General features: G+C 38.7%; 1 protein-coding gene across 4 annotated transcripts; it reads left to right on the top strand.

Annotated features, from left to right (window-relative positions):
• The first annotated feature begins 12 nt into the window (after positions 1-12).
• On the top strand, positions 13-20,624 carry FBXL3 (F-box and leucine rich repeat protein 3). 4 transcript variants are annotated; one of them, XM_070380605.1, is made up of 6 exons: positions 332-468; positions 3,222-3,374; positions 5,131-5,482; positions 8,474-8,596; positions 11,936-12,107; positions 18,138-20,624. In XM_070380605.1, the coding sequence occupies exons 3-6, from the start codon at positions 5,132-5,134 to the stop codon at positions 18,779-18,781; spliced, it is 1,290 nt and encodes a 429-aa protein (XP_070236706.1). In that variant the 5' UTR covers positions 332-468; positions 3,222-3,374; position 5,131; the 3' UTR covers positions 18,782-20,624. The 4 variants fall into 4 exon arrangements, with proteins under 4 accessions (XP_070236708.1, XP_070236706.1, XP_070236705.1 ...); XM_070380604.1 differs by having other exon boundaries at positions 3,222-3,409; XM_070380607.1 differs by lacking the exon at positions 3,222-3,374 and having other exon boundaries at positions 13-468.
• Positions 20,625-21,705: the final 1,081 nt, after the last annotated feature.

Raw genomic sequence — 21,705 nt, 5'->3', positions numbered from 1 at the left:
AGGGGACTAGGCCCCTAGCCGTGCGGGACGGAGCGCGCTCCCGCGTGGGTGCGGCCCCTTCGCGTTCCCTGGCTCATCCTCCTGGAACTCGCCGCGGCGGACACGCGCCCGCCCCTCTAGGCGGGGACGCGCCGCCGGGGTAAGCGCGCGGCCGCGAGCCCGTGCGCCATTTTGGTTTCTGTCTCTGGCTGCAGCTCTCTGCAGCCGTCCCTCTCCCGGCCACAAAGGGACCCAGGAGAAGGACACGGACGGCGCGAGACTGAGGAGGGCGGCTTCTCTCCGGGCAGCCAGAGCCGCAAAGGTGGAGCCGCGCTGGCGTCCCCCAGGCGACCAGCGCTTCGGATGCGGGCGGAGCGCGGGGGGCCGCGGCGGCGAGAGCGCGAGGCGCGGGGCCTCATGTGAGAGCCGCGGGACCAGCCGCCCCCGGAGTCCGGGGTGGAGCGTCGGGGAAGCCGCCCTCGGCAGCAGGTAACGGCGGAGGGCCGGGGCCGGAGCCTCGCGGCGGCGGCAGGGACCGGGTAGGGTCGCGGAGGTGGGCGGGCCGGGAGCGGGGGGCGGGGGTGGGGGGCACGGGGACCCGAGAGTGCGGGGCGGGACGCGGCGCCTGGAGCCTGTTTGGGGGCGTTGCCCCGCGAACCTGCTTCAAAACATGTCAACAAGGCGTGGTGCGCGCGCAGCGCTCGGCGGCTGCTTCCGCGCGACGCCGCCGCCGCCGCGCCCGGGGCTCGCCGCGCCTGGCGCCCGGCTTCGTGACTCTCGACGGGGCCTGGTGACCGACACCCTAGAGCTCGCGCTCGGCCTGGCTTTGAGAAATGAGGGACATTAAGATGTCAAACAGACCGCCCTGCGTAGGGCGCGGGAGACAAGTCTGGGAAAGCCAATTCGAGGAGGTGGCGCCGGAGGAGGGGAAACCTCGGATGCGCGTAGCCAAGTGGAAAAGTTGGTCAACTTGTGATGAGCAGCTTTTGCCCCTGCTTTGAGCGAGAGTAGCTCTTTTAGGTGGAATTGCAGGCAGGGATCAGGAAAAAGCCTATTATGTGATTGGCCTGCATCGCTGTGCTTAGAGATAAGCAGTTATTTCGTTGCTGAACATGTCCAATATCTCTCAGATCTTTCAGAATCTTTTTTTCTTCTCCTGAAATCTTTATAAAAATGCCACCAACTCCCAGTATCTACAAATGATCGGTGAACCAATTTTCACCACCCCACTCTGTAATACCATCTAGTTCTGAGAGTCAGACTGTTTGCACCCTTTCAGTCTTTGTATTCCAGCCGAAGAATGCATGTCATTTTTGGTATTAGTCAAAAGCAGAGCATAAATGGAAACGAAATGTGTTGGCAAAATAGGCTTTTTAGAGCTAAATACAAATGAGCTTTTAAAATTACTATGATCGCAGTGTACTAAAAAAACAATGAAGGGCACATAGCCAAGTGTTCTCTTAGGCTCTTCATCTGATGAGCAAAGTGACTGCTCCTTTCAGAGCGTATGGAAATGTGAAGAGTTAATACCATAATTCTCTGTGCTGCTCAATCAGGATGGAGTCTTTCGTCATTCCTTTGTTTTTTGATGCTCCACAGGAGTATCAGTCTCACCGAATGCTTTTAGTGGCCCAAGTTGCATTGATTTTGGGGGGCCTGAAAAAGTCGCATTTTGAAGTGAACTGCCAGAGTCATGAAGCGGCCTAGTTTGGGTGCTCTCCTAAATCTAGGAGAGGTTGATCATCCATCTTCTCTGCACTCAAGTTCTAGTGTGAGAGGGATTTTCACTTTCACTCAAGTAAGAAGTCGATCAGTGACGTAAATTCTTTGCAGACTGTTAGATGCTTTAAGTTGTTTACCTGTCTTTATAGCACAGCTTCATGTGTAAATAGATTTAATAAAATACTTTTGAAGGCAGTACAAATTTTTGCATGAATTGTCTTGGAAAAGATTTGATATTAAAATTTTTTCTTAGGTGCCCACTATGATCTGATGTTTTTACTCGTAAATGAGGGTAATACAGAAACATTTGTATTGGCATTTGGCCTTAAATTTTTGGTGTTGCTTTATATACTGTAATTCTGACATACTATGGTAGTCAAATATGACAGTTTAAAGACTTTAGTTCAGCTAGAGACTGTTGTTAAATTGCTAAGTCATGTCCTGCTCTTTGCGACCCAGTGAACTGCAGTCTCTGTCCATGGGATTTCCCAGGCAAGAATACTGGAGTGGGTTGCCATCTCCTTTGCCAGGGTATCTTCCTGACCAAGGATTAAACCCACATCTCCTGCAGCGGCAGGTGGATTTTTTTTTTTTTTTTTTTACCACTGAGCCACTAGGGAAGCCCTCTTTTTAATATGTCAGCTTTTGTTTTGTACTCCATTTGGAAAAACATTGAAATATACTTTTATTTAAAACAAGGATGCAATAGACAAAAGAAAGTATTTGTTGTTAGAATCAGCAGTGTATTAGCAAAGATAATTGTGTAAATAAGGTCGTCGTTTTATTTTTGTTTATGTATCCGTATGAATCATTCCATCTTTAAATTGAATAGTTCTGGTTTTAGAAGACTTTTCTCCAGGAATAGAAGATCAACATTCTGTAGTGAGCGGTAGAAATTATAAAAATAACTTCATTCTTTTTTGAATCTCAGTATCTCAAAATGCTGAGTAGTTTTAGGTAGTCAGAAGAGAAATTATAAACCCTGGGTAGCAAACTCTTTGTTCTTTGACCCAAATTTTGTATGCTAAAATTAAAGTACGCCTTCAGGATAAGTTAAAGCGGAAAAATGGGTCATAATGACAGTGTTATCTCAACCTTTAGTGAGACATTATTCATAGGAGAGTATTTTTTGTTTTAATACTAAAGATGACATTATAGATTATACATCTCTTCTCTAAACATATTGAAAAACGTATTCTTCGTTCCACATGTAAGTTTTAGTCTTCCATAAAACTAGCCTCTTGCTGTCACCTCTCATTTTTTGTTTTCCCTTTCTCTCCCTCTGCACAGGAGAATATACATCATTTATTTCACTTAATGTATAGTTGAAAGTAGGAGTAATGGGAATAGGCAGTTTATTGCACATGTCCTAAGACTTCCTGGACTGGTCTTAATGGCATGAGAGCCAGGGTCGTCTGCGCCCAGTCCTCCTTCAGAGTTTTAGCTGGCTACTGGAAAGAAAGAGTCTGCAGAGATGTATTTGGTTGAGAGCCATGCACGCGTATGTTTGTCCCACACAGGAATCAGAATTCTGACGTGCTGATATGCCAGGAGCAGGGAGTTGGAGCTACAAGCCATCCTGTGTGAAAAAGCTGTGACTCTAAATCCAAACTGTACCTGCCAGAAACTGCTCTCTAGAGACAAAAGAATCGCAGGCTCTGAACTAAATAGAGGTACCAGTGAGTGGACTGCAGTTGCCCTCATTTAGGTAGAACCTTCAGTACTTAAATTTCCAGATAAAACAAGACCTTTTATCTGATTGCAATGTAATTCATTGATATTAACAGGCATGTGTAAAGTTTAACAAAGCATATTGGCAAAGAAAATTCATTATGTAATCCCACTACAGTTGTTATGCCACAATTATGAATATAACATTATACAGTCCCACTATTACAGTTACTATATTAATGTGGTAATCTATTTCCAATGTGTTTTTCTCATACATGAGCTTGTGTTCTCACACATTCTCATATACACTTCATATTAAAATAAATTTAGGATCACTGTTTGCCTTCTGGCTTGAACCTCTGTTTCTACTTTAATGTTTTTAATACAAGACTACTTTCCTATACCTGAGTTCAGCAGCCATCGATGTCTCCATTCAAAAGCCCTGCTGCTGCTGCTGCTAAGTCGATTCAGTCATGTCCGACTCTGTGGGACCCCATAGACGGCAGCCCACCAGGCTCCCCCGTCCCTGGGATTCTCAAGGCAAGAACACTGGAGTGGGTTACCATTTCCTTCTCCAATGCATGAGAGTGAAAAGTGAAAGTGAAGTCGCTCAGTCGTGTCTGACTCTTAGCGACCCCATGGACTGTAGCCCACCAGGCTCCTCCGTCCATGGGATTTTCCAGGCAAGACTACTGGAGTGGGCTGCCATTGCCTTCTCCGTTCAAAAGCCCTAGTACTGTTTAATTCCTCACAAGATGCCAGTGTGTTTCTGTTATCCCCATTTTACAAATTGAAGCCCAGGAAGGTCAAGTAATTTGTTAATAGCCACATAAACAATGAGAGGGAGAGCCAGGGAGCTCGATTCCAGAACCCAGTCTCCTTACTCACACTACGATTTTACGCAGTGAAATAGTGGCTCAGATGGTAAAGAATCCGCTCGCAATGCGGGAGACCCCGGTTCAATCCCTGGGTTGGGAAGATCCCCTGGAGAAGGAAATGGCAACCCACTCCAGTATTCTTGCCTGGAAATTCTGTTCCTGTTGTACAGCAACACCAGATCCAAGTGGAATGAGGGCAGTACCAATACATAGAATAAACACTCAGTTGTCATTCAGAAATGCAACTTGGATAAAACATTGCAACAGCTAGTGAAGTGTTCGAGGAAGCAGCCACATTCCAGAGCAGATTTGTACAGTAGAGATGAGTTTGCTCGTTTTAGGCAAAGTCTGGGTCTGGCAGTAACACACATGACAGGTACTCACTGTGGAAAGATCTGTCAATGACTTCGTTCAGATCCTTTCTGAACGTTCCTGTGGCTCTGGCTGCCATGAATTCAGAAACTCAGATACAGTAGGTATCCTTAGATGACTTCTAAGAAATCTTGAGGAAATGTCCCTGTAGGTTCTCTTTTGTATTTCTTAATAGTTGACTACAACTTTGAAAATATAAATGCATGGTTTGGTTTCAAAGCTATGATAAACTTCTTCCCCACATAGTACAGTGCAAATACACATGCTTAAAAGCAACTGCCAAAGATGTAAGGTTGTGAAATAACAGTTCGTCTCTACTGGTGTTTTTTTAATTATATTTTGCTTTGACGTTCTTCTCCTTGAGTGTCTGGTCCAGTTCTCCTGCATGTTTATGTTTGTATTTGTAGGCACATGTACACATATCTCAGCGACAGAAGAATGAATTTTGGATTTGTGTCTATTGAAAAGTTACGTATAAAAAAAGAATGATGAATTTTTTTCTGAATAGGATGAAACGAGGAGGAGGAAGAGATAGTGGCCATGATTCATCAGAAGAAGGTATTGCCGAGAAATCCAAGAGACTGCGGACTGCAAGTGAGCATTCTCAGACTTGTGATTGGGGTAATCTCCTTCAGGACATTGTTCTCCAAGTATTTAAGTATTTGCCTCTTCTTGACCGGGCTCATGCTTCACAAGTTTGCCGCAACTGGAACCAGGTATTTCACATGCCTGACTTGTGGAGATGTTTTGAATTTGAACTGAATCAGCCAGCTACATCTTATTTGAAAGCTACACATCCAGAGCTGATCAAACAGATTATTAAAAGACATTCAAATCATCTACAATACGTCAGCTTCAAGGTAATACTTTAAATCCTTCTTTTTAAAAATAAAGTGTATTTAGTGGCTTTTGTGGGGGCTTCCCAGTTGGCGCTAGTGGTAAAGAACCCACCTGCCAATGCAGGAGACAGACGCAGGTTCGATCCCTGGGTTGGGAAGATCCCCTGGAGGAGGGCATGGCAACACACTCCAGTATTCTTGCCTGGAGAATCCCATGGACAGAGGAGCCTGGAGGGCTCTGGTCCATGGTTTATCAGAGTCGGACATGACTGAAGCGACTTAGTATGTACGCATGCAGTGGCTTTTGTGTCCTAAACTGATACATTTTCCCTTGTTTTTAAACTATTGCCTTTCTAGGCAACGTGCTTAAAGATTTAGAGTAACTGTGTACTTTAGAGGCTGTCACAAATAACTATTGAGCTAAATTATTCCATTTTATTGTAAATCTTAATAATTTAAATTATTTTCATAATTTCTTGAAAACAGAAGCAACCATTAAATAAAGATAAATCATATACTTAAACTGTCACATTGAATTATTATGAACAAATTTGAGCCAAAAGAAATATATATTAGATGTAGAGATTTTTATTAAAGCTTTAATTTAATAAAATAAAGTGAGTTTTGTTTATTAATGGCTTTGTGATTGGAGTTCCTTAAAGAGAAAGGAGATATAGAAACTCTATATAAAAAGTTTAGATGAATATATTTTAGAGAGAAATAGAACGAGGTACATGAAAGATGACAAAGAGAACTATTTCTTTTCTTTGCCAGCAGGGACATACTGGAAGTTAGGCAGTAATGAGATAAATGAAGTGAGGCTGCTTTTTGAGAGGTTCAGAGTGGTTTAAAGAATCACAGGGGTGTGTGTGAGTAGGCTTGTCATGTTTTGTTCTGGGGATGAATAATGAAACATGGATATGTTCACTAAATCCTTAACACATCCTGTAATTACTGTTGAGTAACACATGAATACCTGATTTGCCGTACGCAGCTGATGTTAAAACAGGTCAAGTTAAACCCAGATATTGCAGTGATTCTTAAGCCAGAGATCCTTGCCAAAACTAAAGTCTTGTCTGCTCCCAAGACTGCCGTTCTGTTTCAGCTGGAGATTGTGTGTGTGTTCCCTCATGTGTGTCACAGGAGGAGAGGCCTGATGTTGGGAATCGGTGGGTGTCTTATGGCTGTCTTTCCAGAAAACTGCACAAAGACACTTAGGCCACAGAGTGAAGGATTGCTAGGTTTAGCGAGTAAAAATAAGGGATGCCTAGTGGATGTCAGGTAATCTGTGGCTAACTGTCAGTGCAAATATCCCTTGCATTATTTAAGTAAGTAAGTAAAGTCGCTCAGTCGGGTCTGACTGTGACACCACGGATGGTAGCCTACGAGGCTCCTGTGTCCATGGGATTTTCCAGGCAAGGATACTGGAGTGGGTTGCCATTTCCTCCTTCTTGCATTATTTGGGATATCTAATGCTTAACTGGATGACTTGGATGTTGTGTCTCAACCCTAGCTGAGGGCAAGGCTGGGGGAACGGTGGGAGGATAGAACAGACAAAAATCCAGGAACTCCTCATGTGTTGTCCCTTTCTTGCCTGCCCATGAGGAAACTTGAAGAGCCTTCTCCTTGGTTTCAGTCATCTTTGAATTGTCTAAAAGTGTTCTTACGGTAAATCCTATAACAAGATGAGTATAACATTAATCTCCTAGGTCTAAAGACCAATTCCATCCAGTGGATTGGCTGTTTCAGTGTTACCCTGTGGCACAGCTCAACTGTATCCAACTTGTATAACCATCACAAAATCATTTCTCCTATAAGTTTAAGCATTTTGGGAGGGGGGGATTGTTTATTTTTCTGAGGAAATTTCTGATTTCCAAAAACACACCCCAAGATCCTTCTGAGCTCTCCTGATAATATTTGTGTTTAATTCATCACTGACTGTAGGCCAAAGAGTCTTGTAGTCAGAGTTATTAATGTAAAATCATGGTTCTCAAACTTTATGTGCATCAGAAATGCCTGGAGTACTTCTTAAGACAAGGATTGCTGGGTTCCTCCCCACCCCCATCCCTGTTTCTGATTCATGTAGTCTGGATTGGGCATGAGAGTGTGCATTTCTAACAGGTTCCCTGATGATGTTGTTGCTATTGGTTCAGGACCACAGCAGTTCTCAAAAGAACCACTGATATAAAGAAACTTAGCCAAAGAATAAAAATAGCTCTGAAACTGTAATGTAAATCGGTGCATCAGTTTTACAGCAGGATCTTCAGAATATTTTTGGGTTAAGGTAAGGTACATCAATCTGGAAATTAAATGATGTTACTTTTAACTACACTGTTTAAGGTGCTTTATAGCCTGGGGGACAACTCCTTTTTTGAAAGAAGAGCTCCTTCTGTCCTTAAGGAGCTTTTTGGTCATGTTTCCCTTCCCCTCCAGGAAAGGTCTGTGCAGAAGAGTATATGGTCGCAGTGTATGGGCACTTCTCGTTTGGTTCAGGTTTTCATGTTTGATTAATTGGAGACTCTTATTTTACTTCACATTCATGTTTCAATTAATAACATTAATGATGAATCCCAGGTTGTGATTTACCTGAGTCTCTTGAGTAAATACTCATTCAGTTTGGTTTAAAGCATTTGTACCGTTGGCACTGTATTTACATGTATGATATGATCCACTACCAAATATATAATTATTTTTCAAAGATTATAAATTTATGTTTACACTAGGTTTTACAGTCCATTTGGAATAAATCAACTTAATGGCTAAGTGCTTTTAATATTAAGTAAGTATCTTATCACGGTCAAAGTTAAGTCTTGACAGTTGCCCTTATAATTTTTCAGGGGGATTCAGAAAAGGCTGACATTGTATGTGAGGGTAGATAATTGAAAGGATAAATATTAATTCTTTAAATTATAATGCAGTAAACTAATAACTGTATTTCTTGCTTTTGTAAAGTTAAAATGTACACAGAGAAATGTGACCATATTCATGTGTAAAGAATGTTTCTTTTCTCAGGTGGACAGCAGCAAAGAATCAGCTGAAGCAGCTTGTGATATATTATCACAACTTGTGAACTGCTCTTTAAAAACACTTGGACTTATTTCAACTGCTCGGCCAAGCTTTATGGATTTACCAAAGGTATCTGCTGTTTTGTTTTTTGTTTTTTTGTTTTAATTTTTACTGAGAAATCCAGGGAAACTCTACCCATTTCTTGCATTTATAGTGGGAATATAAGAAAAGTGGTGTGTGGATATTGAAAAACCAGTTACTATTTAGAATGTTAAGTCTTAAATGATTTTTTTTTTTCCTGTTTTTGAATCACTTTGTGCTTCTTTTTGGGTAATGTTAAAAAGTGATTGAATTTGCAGAGGATTCTATATGAAATACTGAAATAGACTAAGTAAAACTGAGATATAAGCATGTTAGAAGAAAAGAGACATATATCAATAGATGCTCTTTTTTGGACTTTCAGAGCAGATTGGTGAGATTATAATGAAAGAAAAGTAGTGCCAGTATTAAGAGCAGATGGAGCTCTCTTAGAAAATCTTTTGTTGATTGTGTAAAGATTGCTTCTTGAGCACAGTTAATATTAGTACAGTTAGGATTAATTTTGGAGAAGGTGATGGCACCCCACTCCAGTACTCTTGGCCTGGAAAATCCCGTGGACGGAGGAACCTGGTAGGCTGCAGTCCATGGGGTCTCGAAGAGTCAGACACGACTGAGCAACTTCACTTTCACTTTTCACTTCATGCATTAGAGAAGGAAATGGCAACCCACTCCAGTGTTCTTGCCTGGAGAATCCCAGGGATGGAGGAGCCTGGTGGGCTGCCGTCTCTGGGGTTGCACAGAGTTGGACACAACTGAAGTGACTTAGCAGTAGCAGCAGGATTAATTTACAGATTTTATTTAAAACTTTTTTTGGTGAAATTTATATTCATAATAAATTGTATATTCACATATATGTTCTAACTTGCTCCTGCATGTAATTAGAAATAGTCTCTTTCTCTAATAATTATTGTCTTAAAATAGAAAAATAAGTGTGCATTTTCAGAAGGGCAACTAATGAAGTCCCTGTGTATGTCAGCTCATATTCTGTAGGTTAGTATCCAGCAGTAAATCATAAGGTTTTATCAGAGTACACCACAAGCTAAAATATAGACACCTCCTTAAACACCTAATCGTTGAATTTACTAGGATGATTCAGGAAGACATACACCTCTTTTTATTGCAGCACTACACAGATAATGTGTTTTTTACAAATTGAAGATTTGTGGCAACCCTGTGTCAAACAAGTCTATTGATGTCATTTTTCCAACAGCATTTTCTCACTTCATGTCTCTGTGTCACATTTGGGTAATTCTTGAAGTATTTCAGACTTTTTCATTATTATTTGTTACGGTAATCTATGATCAGTGATCTTTGACATTACTATTGCAAAAAGATTACAACTTGATGAAGACTTAGGTGATAGCATATTGTAGCAATAAAGTATTTTTTAATAAAGAATATACATTGTTTTTAAAATGTAATCCTGTTTACACTTAATAGACTATAGCATAGTGTAAACATTACTTTTATATGAAGTGGGAAACAAAACTTGTGTGACTTGCTTTATTGTAATAGTAGCTTTGTTGTGGTGATCCAGAACAGACTCCCGCATTATCTGAGTTATGTTTGTGTTACTAGTTTGAATGTATATTATAACCCAGGTTGTTCAATAGAATGTCAGTAACAGATGTATCACAGGTTGATTTCAAAGTCTCAATAAGGTACATTTGAGATAAATTATTTCCTCATGTAAAATAAGGGAAGTGGGCGAGAGTCAGCTTGTATCAACATTTTCAGATTCTGAGGACATGAGTTCAGTCATGTGGTTCTCAAATTGAATATGCATACCAATCATCTTTGAAACTTCTAAACTTTGGATATTCCTAGTCCCAAATTTCTTTTTCTTAAGAGCAGTCCAGGTGGTTCTGATTACAATGATGCAAGGCCCTCACTCTTAAGAGGCACCGAGTTACATGGTATAGTAGTGCCTTGTTTAAGCTTCATATGGGAAGTGAAATCATCTGAATTGGTTTTTCTATTACATACTGTAGTTAGAAAGCTATAAACATACGGTATATATAGGCTATACCATGCTATAAGGTATGTTGGATATAATTTCCTTTTTTCTCATTACTCAGGATGGTCACTATGCATATCTAGTACTAATATTGTACTTTCCTGTCATTTTGGTTTGGGGAACTGGGGGTGCGTCTGGACTGCTTGCTTCCTCATTCAGTAAGCATAGGGTGCTTATGCTCTTTTCTTTCTTTTCCTGTTAATGGCTTTTGTAGAAGATTGAAATAGGCTGTTGATACATCTTGGAAATCCTGAGAGAACCGAAGAGATCATGAAAGAAGCGTATTTGACCAGAGCTAACTCTGAGGGAAGTGGGAAAAAGGAAGGCAGAGATGGAGTCATGCATATACTAATGTCATGCGATCGTAGAAGATACAGTTGAATTTGATAGGGAAATCCAGTTAGGAGAAAGACGTTAACATTTAAGTTGTTGAACAGCTACTTAATCAAAATTTAAATTGTTATTTAACCACAATAGGAAAAAGTAATTTAGGAAATGTGACCAAGAAGATAATGTTTCTTGTACTTTCTTGGCTACTAGCCTGCCCTTATCTCTTTCTCTGATGTAGTGAGTCCATTGGATATGGCTTACTAGCTCTGATTCAGAGTCCCATACTTTGTGCTTTAATTCTGGTTTCCCTACAGTGGTTCCTTTAGGTCAGATTCTGTGTCCAACAGGATATTATAATTATTATATAGAGTATTACATAATAAAGTATAGATTATTAATTGGTACATATGTATTTAAAATACCTTAAAATAGCTTTGACAGTAGTATAATTTAACATATTTAAAGGAATTTTAAATTTGGAATTTTTACTTAGTTATGATTTTTATTATTTTAGAATCAAGTTTTATGTGAGCTTCCATATTCTAAATAAGTCTTATATAGCTTCTAAGTTCATTGACTTTAATTTTTAATGATTATGCTAATAGCTGTTACTATTTTAATGGTCATTACTGTCACCAAAAAAGAATGCCGTTTGGTGTTAAATACACTGGAGCAGGGTTTCCAGAGAAGGTGATGTGAAGTGTCTGAGAGGCTTTCTCATTCAGGGTTCCACAGTTCCTCTGTTTACTGACCAGTGACTTGTGATTCAGAGACACCTGTCCTGAGGCTTGAAATCTTTTTTTCCCTAAATAAAAAGGCCCTTTACAAAGATGACAGGAGATCACCCCTCTCTACCATATTGCTACCATATTCCCTCAACAGAGGGAGGGGCTGCTGCTACCCCAAAACAGTTACAAATGCATCATCAGGGTTCAGATGAACTATATATGTATTATATGAAGACCCTTCAAGTCTCTGTTTGTAAAAACTGAAGCAGTGTTTTCATTGTTTTTGTTTTGCAGTCTCACTTTATCTCTGCACTGACGGTTGTGTTTGTAAACTCCAAATCCTTGTCCTCGCTGAAGATAGACGACACGCCGGTAGATGACCCCTCGCTCAAAGTCCTCGTGGCCAACAACAGCGATACGCTCAAGCTGCTGAAGATGAGCAGCTGCCCTCATGTCTCTCCAGCAGGTGCGGTGGTGTTTTGCCAGATACTTTAGTAAAATGTATTGTGTTTATCAAATTAAGGAGCATTCATAATTACTGACCTTGAAGGTGGGTTCATAGGATTTATTTCCTCTGTATTGCATAATATTTTTGATGTAAACAGTAGTGTAAATTCTGTAGCATTCCTAACCTAGACACTTACTTTCACCTTTTCTAATCTCCTTTGGCAGTTCGTGTCCAACCTGTGCCAGAAAATGTATAAATTAAAAAAATAAAAGGAAGGGAAGGTATGAGGTCGGCCTGAGATGGCCATTTTGGTGAAGTAGACTTTTCTCAAATCGTGGTTGAGGTAACAGGGTAGTTTTGAGTCATAGCAGTCTCACAAATGCTTTTCATTTCATGACATAGAAAAGAGTTGTGCTGAAGTCATCACCTCACATTTTGCAAGATAACCTTTTCCAAAGTTGAGTTTTGGAGCTGAAAGCCCATCAAATGGAGGAGTAGCATTATTAAAGCTCTTTCCAGCTTTTCTTGCATAACTTAAGCATTATTACATTATTCAGTTTGAGAGCATTTAAATTCCATATGGTTTGTATTGTAAAATGATTATAAACCTACAGTTTGTGTTAGTCTCACGCTTCACTCCTGACTTGCCCTCCTACTGCTGACATCTCTCCCAACCCTTCAGCTGTGTTATTTAGGAAATCTGTTTTGATCTCTTAACAGAATACTTCCCCCTCTTCTTGCTGTTACTGAAGCCTGGCCTTCCCCTAAGAAAATGATTCCTTGTCGGATGGACATTACTTCCTGTCCTTCCTTGTCTCCCACATGGAGAGTCTGGTTGATGGGAATGGTGACGTCTATGTATTGTGGTGTTTTCCTAGCTTTTTTTTTGCCGCTTCTAGATTATCACTGATGGTGATAACCTAAGTATAATTAGAAGTTAGGAAGATTGGGCTTTGGCAGTTCCTTCTTATTGTGATCTTAGTCACATTTTACTGTCCACTGTACAGAGAGTATGGTCCATGCTCCATAGCTTCATAGTGTACCAAGTTCTTTGTATCCTGACCTTCACCTCTCTCTGCTTTTTACTCACATGCAGCTTTTATTTGAGTCCTAGATAATGACAGTTCTTTGTACGTGTGTTTGGTCAGTATACTGTACCCTGAGGAATACCTTTAACAAATTTCTTTTTTTCATTTCTTCATCTGGCTAACTCCAGTCCAGCCTTCAAAATTTAGTTCACGTGTTCCACTTTTTTCTTAATCCTGTCTGGTTTAGAACCCCCACCTACTGTTTCCAGAGCACTCTGAATGTAACCTGTAGTACTTACACACTGTATGAGAGCCTTTGGGTCTCTGGTTTCTCCATGAAACTGAGTTCATTATTCTCTTTATCCTGGTACATCCCATGTTCATTTATTTTTATTAAATATATATGTCAATTCTCATAATATAAGCTTGCTTGATCTTACCAAGCTTGAATGGCATTTGGATTAGTTGTTTGGTAAAGAGAGAGCTTTCCTGTAGTATTCTTTAAGAATATAAGCATAGAGAGTTTTAATTTTAAATTTAATACTTGTGTGTATTCTTTCTGTTCATATTTTGCATGTTTAGATGGTTTCTTTCTCTAAATTGAAATTAAAGAACTGTTTTCTATGCTTTCTTCACCGAACAGTTTTTCAGTTCAGTTTTTATCAAACAATTGTTCCCATTTCATATAGTCCTTACAGTTGTCTGTTGCCGGACCTCTAAGTACCATTTGACACCAGTGACTGTTCTTTTTGTTTATTTAAAAATTTTAATTGGAGGATAATTGCTTTATGGTGCTGTGTTACTTTCTGCTGTGTAACAGCATGAATCAGCCGTAAGTATACATTTATCTACCCCCGTCTGAGCCTCCCCCACCCCTGGCATCATCCTTCTGTATGACAGTTCGTGATTTTCCTCCTTCCTCTGATTGTTCCCACTCTGTTTCCTTTGCTAGTTTCTCTTTTCCTTCCTTAAATTTTGGTGTCTCCCTGTGTTTTGTACTGGGCCCTTTGTTATTTTACTCTGTAAACCCCGGGCTGTATCATCTTCATCAGCGGCTTCAGTTATGTTCTGTATGTATGTTAACGCCTCCTCCTTTAGTGTTTCTGGAACTCCAAAGCTATGTGTTGAACTGCCAATGACTCAGTGCCTCTAGACTGTCTCTGTGGTATGTCAGACTAATGATCGTCCTTTCCCCTTTTTGAAGTCTCTTACATCTCCCTTTTTACCATCTCAGTGAATGGCACTGCTTGTTTCGTTATCAGGGACCTAATAGACATCCTTGAATTCTTGTACCCTTACTTTTACATCCCTGTAGTCACTGAGGTCTGGCAACTCCATCACTGATAATAGGCTTTAAATCTCTGTGCTGTGGACTGAATTTGTGTTGTTCTTCTCACCTCCTGCCCCAGTTCACATGTTGATGCCCTACTCCCCAGTGTGATAGTGTCTGAAAGTGGGTTGGGAGTTATTTGGAGACTCTTTGGGATTAGTGCTTTTCTAAGAAAGAATAGGAAAGATATCTGGTCTCTCTTTCTGCCATGTGAAGACACAGCAAGAACATGGCCATCTATTAGCCAGAAAGAGTTCTGGCCCTTGCAGAACCCAGCCTTTCTGGCTCCTTGATCTTGGACTTCCAGCTTCCAGAAATGGGAGAAATAAATGTTTATTGTTAAGCCACTCAGTCTGTGGTATTCTGTTAAGCAGCTGAAATTAACACTGCCTTCCTTCATCTCTAATCTAGCTCAGTGAGTGCCCTTGTGAGTACCCTCTTAACTGATTTCCTAACTTGCAGCCTTGCTCTTTTCTAATTTGATTTCCACGGTAGCGCCAGAGTAATCTTTCTAAAATAGAAATTTGATTTTTTTTTTTTTTAACCTCCAGTTTCCTTCAAAACTTCTCACTATGCTTTACATAAGATCCAAACTCCTTACTGAGGCTGACAGGGTATCCCATATGATCTGGTCCTTGTCTATTGGGTTTCAGTCTTTGACATACTCTCTTATTTACATATTACGTGTTGTGTTCCCTTCATTTCTTAGAATGTTTGTGTTTTTGTCCATGTCTGAGTGTTTGCACAGGAAATAACCATTAATTTCTCTTGTCTACTTGCCTTTTGCCTTTGCTTGATTCTTCTAATTCTGTAGGTCTGTGATAGTTCTGGAAATTCTTCCCTAATTTCCTTGTTAACACTCGCAGAGTGTTCTTGTTTAATTATCTGCTGGCTTTCTGTTAGGATAAGGATGTTTTGTTCCTGTTGACTCTCTATCATCCTAAAACCAGTTCTTAACATTTAAGACACTCAGTAATTACCAGCTGAACTAATGAACTTTTAGCTACTTAGTTTTCTTTCTTGTTGATAGGCCAACATTTGCCCATAGTTCTTTTATGGTTGAATATTTAACTTGTTTCCACTATTTCCTTTGATTAAAAAAAATGAACTATTTTGCACATAGTTTTACTTCTGTTAATTCCTTCCTTTGGTCAAATTAAATAAAGAAGTGGAAGAGCTAGGTCAAAGAGTTCAGATTTTTTTTTTTTTTTAATGTTTCTTGCTGTGTTTTTTTCCAAAATGAGTTGGATGAATTTATACCCCACGACCAGTGTAATAGTTTATTGAAATATAATTCATGTATGATACAGTTCACAGTGCGTTCATCACTTCAGTCAATTTTAGAACACTTTCACTACCGTCCCATGTCCCGCTTAGCTGTCACCCTCCAAAACGTTAGCCCAGCCAGTCCTAGGCAGTCTCTGATCTACTTCTGTCTCTGTAGATGTGCCTCTTCTGGACATTTCATGTAAATGGAATCATATGCGGTCCTTTATGACTGGCTTTCTTTCACTTAGCCTTACGTTTTCAAGGTTCATCCGTATTGTAGCATGTATAATATTTCATTTCTTTTTCTTGCCAAATGATATTCCACTATATGAATAATAACCATATTTTTCTGTTGATCAGTTGATGGATATTTGGGTTTATACCTTTTGATTATTATGAATAATGCTGCTCTGCAAATTTATATATAGGTTTTTGTATGGGCATATCATTTAATTTTTCTTGGGTGTATAACGATTGGAACTGCTGAATCATATCGTAACTCTGTGTAGGCATTTGAGAAACTGCTGGACCGTTTTCCAAAGCAGCTGTGTCCTTTTACATTTCTACTAGCAGTGTTTAAGGGCTCCAACTTTTTGACCCCTCTTCAACATGTATTGTCTGTCTTTGATGATGGCTGTCCTAGTGAATGTAAACTGGTATCTTGCTGTGGTTTGATATGTATTTTCTTGAATTCTCAGATGTCTTTTCCTGTGCTTATCGACTATTTGTACATCTTCGTTGGAGAGAGGTCTACCTGGATGCTTTGCTTACGTTGTAATTAGGTTATTTGTATTATTGAATTGTAATAATGTACCAGTTTTATCTTTGTCATTGTTTTCTGTTAAAGATTTAAACACTTGTAACTGTGTGTTAGTTTTCTCTTGCTGCATATTTAACAAACGCAAATTTAGCAGTTCTTTGTTAGCACCTCAGTTCTTTAGGTGAGAGCTGGAGGCATGGCTTGGGTTTCTCTGTTCAGTCACAGAAGCTCTGAATCTGACTTCCTCTTTGCAGCCATCTAGAGGAAACTTTTTATAGGGTTCATGTGATAAGATTAGGATCGCCTGGCTAATCTTATTTTACAGCTAACTGTGCTATTTATAGCACTACATACTCATGGGAGTGCTCACCGTTATCACATGAACAGTTTTCAGAGGTTACAGCATGACATCTTGAGGACAACTTTTAGAATCATGCCTGTCACAGCTGTTTTAGTAGTTATTAAGGGATACCTCAAAGTTTCTTTCATTTGCATTTTGCTTACCATTACCTGTGTGTTTCTTTTTAGATGAAGCTTTATGTGATTACAAAGAAGAGAGATGTGTTCACGTTAACTTGGGTGATCAGGGTTTATTTCAGAGTATATATACACACCTTGTGGAGAATAGAAGCTTGGCAGCTGAGTAATGAAGCACAGATGGCTTTTACTCCCTCTCTGGTGACTCTCTTGTACTGGTGATTCACTTTATCACTGCACTGATTCCACTGCCTACATTCTCCTCCCACTGCTTTGTAAAAGCTTTGGCTTACTGGTGACCTCTGTCTTGTCAACTTTCTGGGCAGTAGGTGAGCACATGCACTTAGGAGTCACCCAGTCTGTTTGAATTCCAGCTTTGCTATCTTTAGCTAGCTGACTCGACTTTAAAATAGAAAAAATACTTATTTTTCTAGATTTTTTGGGGGGTACTTGTAGGATAACATATCTAGCCTGACATGTCATACTTGTACAATAAATAGTAGATCATACGTTGTGTGTTTTGTTTCCTATCCTTGTTTCTAAACACAGGAAAGAAAGGGCTTGAGTTTGTCATTTATCAAGTAGTATAAGGGTGTCTCTTTGGGGCAGAGTTATTACAGTAGGCCACTTCAGAGATGTGAAGCCAACCTTTGGTAAAACCTGCTCCTGCTCAGGGTTTTGAGTAGTTTCGAAGCATAGCACCTGAAGTATAAGGAACCAGTTAAAGAATGGTTAAGAGCTTTCTGAGAATGTTAGAGCTTTAAAAATTATAATGTATATTTCCATTAATGTTAACTGAGCAATTTTCTTTTCATTGATCTAGTGATATCTCAGTATTTTTTTTTCTTAGAAATTTGACAAGCCTGTATTAGTAGTTAAACTGTTTGCTCATTTGATGGAAATCTTTTTAAAAAATTTTCTCAGATATTTCATATTGTTAATGTGAGTCATTATATCTGATTTTATCTTATTTTTTTCGTTATTAGATTTTTGAATGTCAGAAAATGTTTTAGCCTCTTCAGTGATCAAATAAATTTGTGTGTATGACTTTCTGCAGGTTCAATCGGTGCACCTAAACTTTTATAAGTTGTATAGCAAATGTGGTGAAATCTTACTGTAGGACATGTACTTATATTTTCGAACAGATGATGAACAAAAAATAATTGGGTCTTTTTTCTTTCAAGGTATCCTGTGTGTGGCTGATCAGTGTCATGGCTTACGTGAACTGGCCCTGAATTACCACTTGTTAAGTGATGAATTACTGCTTGCTTTATCTTCTGAAAAACATGTTCGATTAGAACATTTGCGCATTGATGTAGTCAGTGAGAATCCGGGACAGACTCACTTCCATACCATTCAGAAGAGCAGCTGGGATGCTTTCATCAGACATTCACCCAAAGTGAACTTGGTGATGTATTTTTTTTTATATGAAGAGGAATTTGATCCATTCTTTCGGTATGAAATACCTGCCACCCATCTTTACTTTGGGAGATCAGTAAGCAAAGATGTGCTTGGGCGTGTGGGAATGACATGCCCTAGACTAGTTGAACTGGTAGTGTGTGCTAATGGATTACGGCCGCTTGATGAAGAGTTAATTCGCATTGCAGAACGCTGTAAAAATTTGTCAGCTATTGGACTAGGGGAATGTGAAGTCTCATGTAGTGCCTTTGTTGAGTTTGTGAAGATGTGTGGTGGCCGCCTGTCACAATTATCCATTATGGAAGAAGTATTAATTCCTGACCAAAAGTATAGTTTGGAGCAGATTCACTGGGAAGTGTCTAAGCATCTTGGCAGAGTGTGGTTTCCAGACATGATGCCCACTTGGTAAAGGCCAGATGACCTAGGGCATGATGAATAGCACCTTAATTTTAACATACTGTATTATAATGAAAGTTTATTTCTGGTAGGTCTGATACAGTTCTTCTATTTTGTGGCACAGAAATTTGATACCTTCGTTGAGTATATAAGGGTTGTATTTTGGAAGACTCATGGCCCAGTTTTGGTCAGAAAACTTAATCTATTTCTCTAATATCAATCAGATCTCAGATAATTAAAAAGTGATTCAGATCTGAAATAACCAGTAATAAAGATTAAATATTTTATAGTCTGAAGGAAACAAATCCTATACATTGTAATATCTAATAAGGAAGTACTAATAAGTTTTCCAAAATATTCTCTATGCATTTTTTTAAAAATGTAAACTTGACATTTTAGGGTCTTCAGTTATACATACACCTGTTATAAGGTGTTTAATATAGCTCAGGAAAGAGCATTTTGTGAGAAAAATGTAAGATATATTGAATCTCATGAAAAAGATTGGTTGAATGTTCTAAAATGTTGCAGAGCTATTTAAAGAGGTATATATAGTTAATTGGAACACTTAAACTGATGTCACACAGGGATTATTACAGAAAGATAATAAATAGGGCCAAGATCAAATTAAAGGAAAATAAGTGGACTAGAAGGGAGGCAATGTTTAGCTTTGTGTAAATTTTTAGGATTGCTCTATAATCTGCTAAACTATTATCAGTTCTTTTCTGTGATACATTACCACGTATGTGGCACTTGGGGCATCATATGTAAAGTAAGGAATGCTTTACCGGTTCTTCTTGGATTTATCTTTGTTTAAACTAGTTTTGAAGCATTATACAATAATTGAAATGAGAAGCTTATGTATTTCAAAAAACCAAATTGAAATAAAGGTAGAACTTAAAAATGTTTATAAATTGTTTCCATGAAAGAATATTAGTCTCCAGTGAATTTTAGTGATGGCTCATTTTTACATTTTCAAATTACATAGTTATGTAAGTAGAATTTTCAAAAATTACAAAAGGATCACCAATGTACAGTTCAGCATAAACTACAGTAAACTTAAAAGAGCATATATTTAAGTTCATAATCACATTTTTGAGTAAATATTGCTCAGTGGACTGGAAAATTTTAATAGAAAAATGTGTTTTGTGATTATTAATTTGGTTACACTGGTATTTTACATTATTTAAGTTAGGTAGCATTTTTACTACTTTCATATGAATAAGGTAATCCATACATTGTAGAAACTGTAAAAATACTAAGTTTGGGGCTGTATTTAGTCTTTAGGTATTATATCAACTTTGATTCTGAGCACTAGTGCTGGTAGCCATTTCCCTCCCGGGGAAATTAGACGTGATTGACCCCCAATGCAATCTATCAGTGCTTGAAAGTTAGAAAGCACCTTGGTAGACATGGAAGCCAAGTCTTATGAATCTATTTTTCAAATAGATTACCTTCCTAAGAATAAAGTGATTTTCTACATAATTTGTGCTTTCAAAAGTGATGGTATTCTGACCACATATAAATGGAAGAATAAAGGCTGATCTGGATACGGAAATTAAAAGCAAGTATTATATTCCTCCCTTAACAGTAAAAAAGCTTGGGTTGTACAAGAAATACCTGTTAGTGGATAAGGCTTTTTTCTTTGAAAAACTTTGGGAAATGGATTTGACAGTATATAATCAGTTCTACTAACCAAAGCTTTCTTTGGAAATGTACTTTTTGTACAAATTGAATTATGTAATGCTTGAAATACTTTTGTCACTTTATAAGCAAAATGCATAGCACTTAATTTGTTTATACAGTAAAGTATATGTTAAATGCTTTTATCAATTTGAGAATAAAGAGAGTTACTAATGCTGTTGTATTATTAGTTTTTTAAAACTGATTTTGAAACAAGTTAGATTTATGGTTTTAGTTTCAAATCCATATTTGATGGATATAATGTTAAATAATGTATATGACAGGATGGTTTGTTTTTAAATTGAAGATACAGGATTAGGCACTGAGAATAAGCATTTATAAAACAGACTGTTCAGAAATAGAATTCTTAGGATCCTTGAAACCAGCTAGCACTTTTAGAAACGTCTTTACATAAATCTGTACAATCAGAATATTTTCTAAACAATGTTATTTTCATCCCTGTCTTTCATAAAGTAACTTCAGTTTACCTTGGTAATCTTTAATCTGGGCCACTAACAATATTATCAGGAAAAAACAGGCATGACTGAAGATTAAATCAATTTACTGCTTTCAAAGAATTTTTTATATTTATGGAAAATCTTAGGATAGAAGGGAAGGGTTGGTATGAAGAAGGCTCAGGCCTGAACTAGGTCCTTTAATAAGCTATAAATAAGCTCTGGGCTTCCCAGGTGGCTTAGACAGTAAGGAATCTGCCTGCAATGCTGGAGACCCTGGTTTGATCTGTGAGTCAGGAAGATCCCCTGCAGAAGGAAATGGCTACCTGCTGCAGTATTCTTGCTTGGAGAATTCCATGGACAGAGGAGCCTGATAGGCTCCAGTCCTTGGTGTCGGAAAGAATCAGACATGACTGCAACTAACACTTTTTTCACAACCTCTACCCTATCTTTCCATAGATTCCAGCCCAGTTTATCTGTGAAGCCAATTAAATGTTACCAAGCAGCCAGAAAAAATTTACCCACTTTCTGATACCCAACTTTCCTTAAAAACAACAAAAAAAAGGACATATCATATGATACATGAAAAAAGAACACAAAACCTGTTACTCTAAAGTGACTTAAGAGCTTATCCTTAGAATAATCAGTCCAGTAAAAGAATATATGATTAAGTGTCTTGTTTTAAATAGAAAATATAGAAGGTTTGAGGAGCACGGTGCTATTTGGACAGTAAAGGGTAAATATGAGGAAGATGCTGGAAACGAACTTTGGCCAACTCATTTGCTGTGAAGGGAAAAGTACG

The sequence above is a fragment of the Bos mutus genome, chromosome 12 (assembly GCF_027580195.1).
Source record: "Bos mutus isolate GX-2022 chromosome 12, NWIPB_WYAK_1.1, whole genome shotgun sequence".
Classification (NCBI taxonomy): domain Eukaryota; kingdom Metazoa; phylum Chordata; class Mammalia; order Artiodactyla; family Bovidae; genus Bos; species Bos mutus.
Note: the sequence above shows the minus strand (reverse complement) of the source record. Positions and strands in the feature narration are given on the sequence as shown.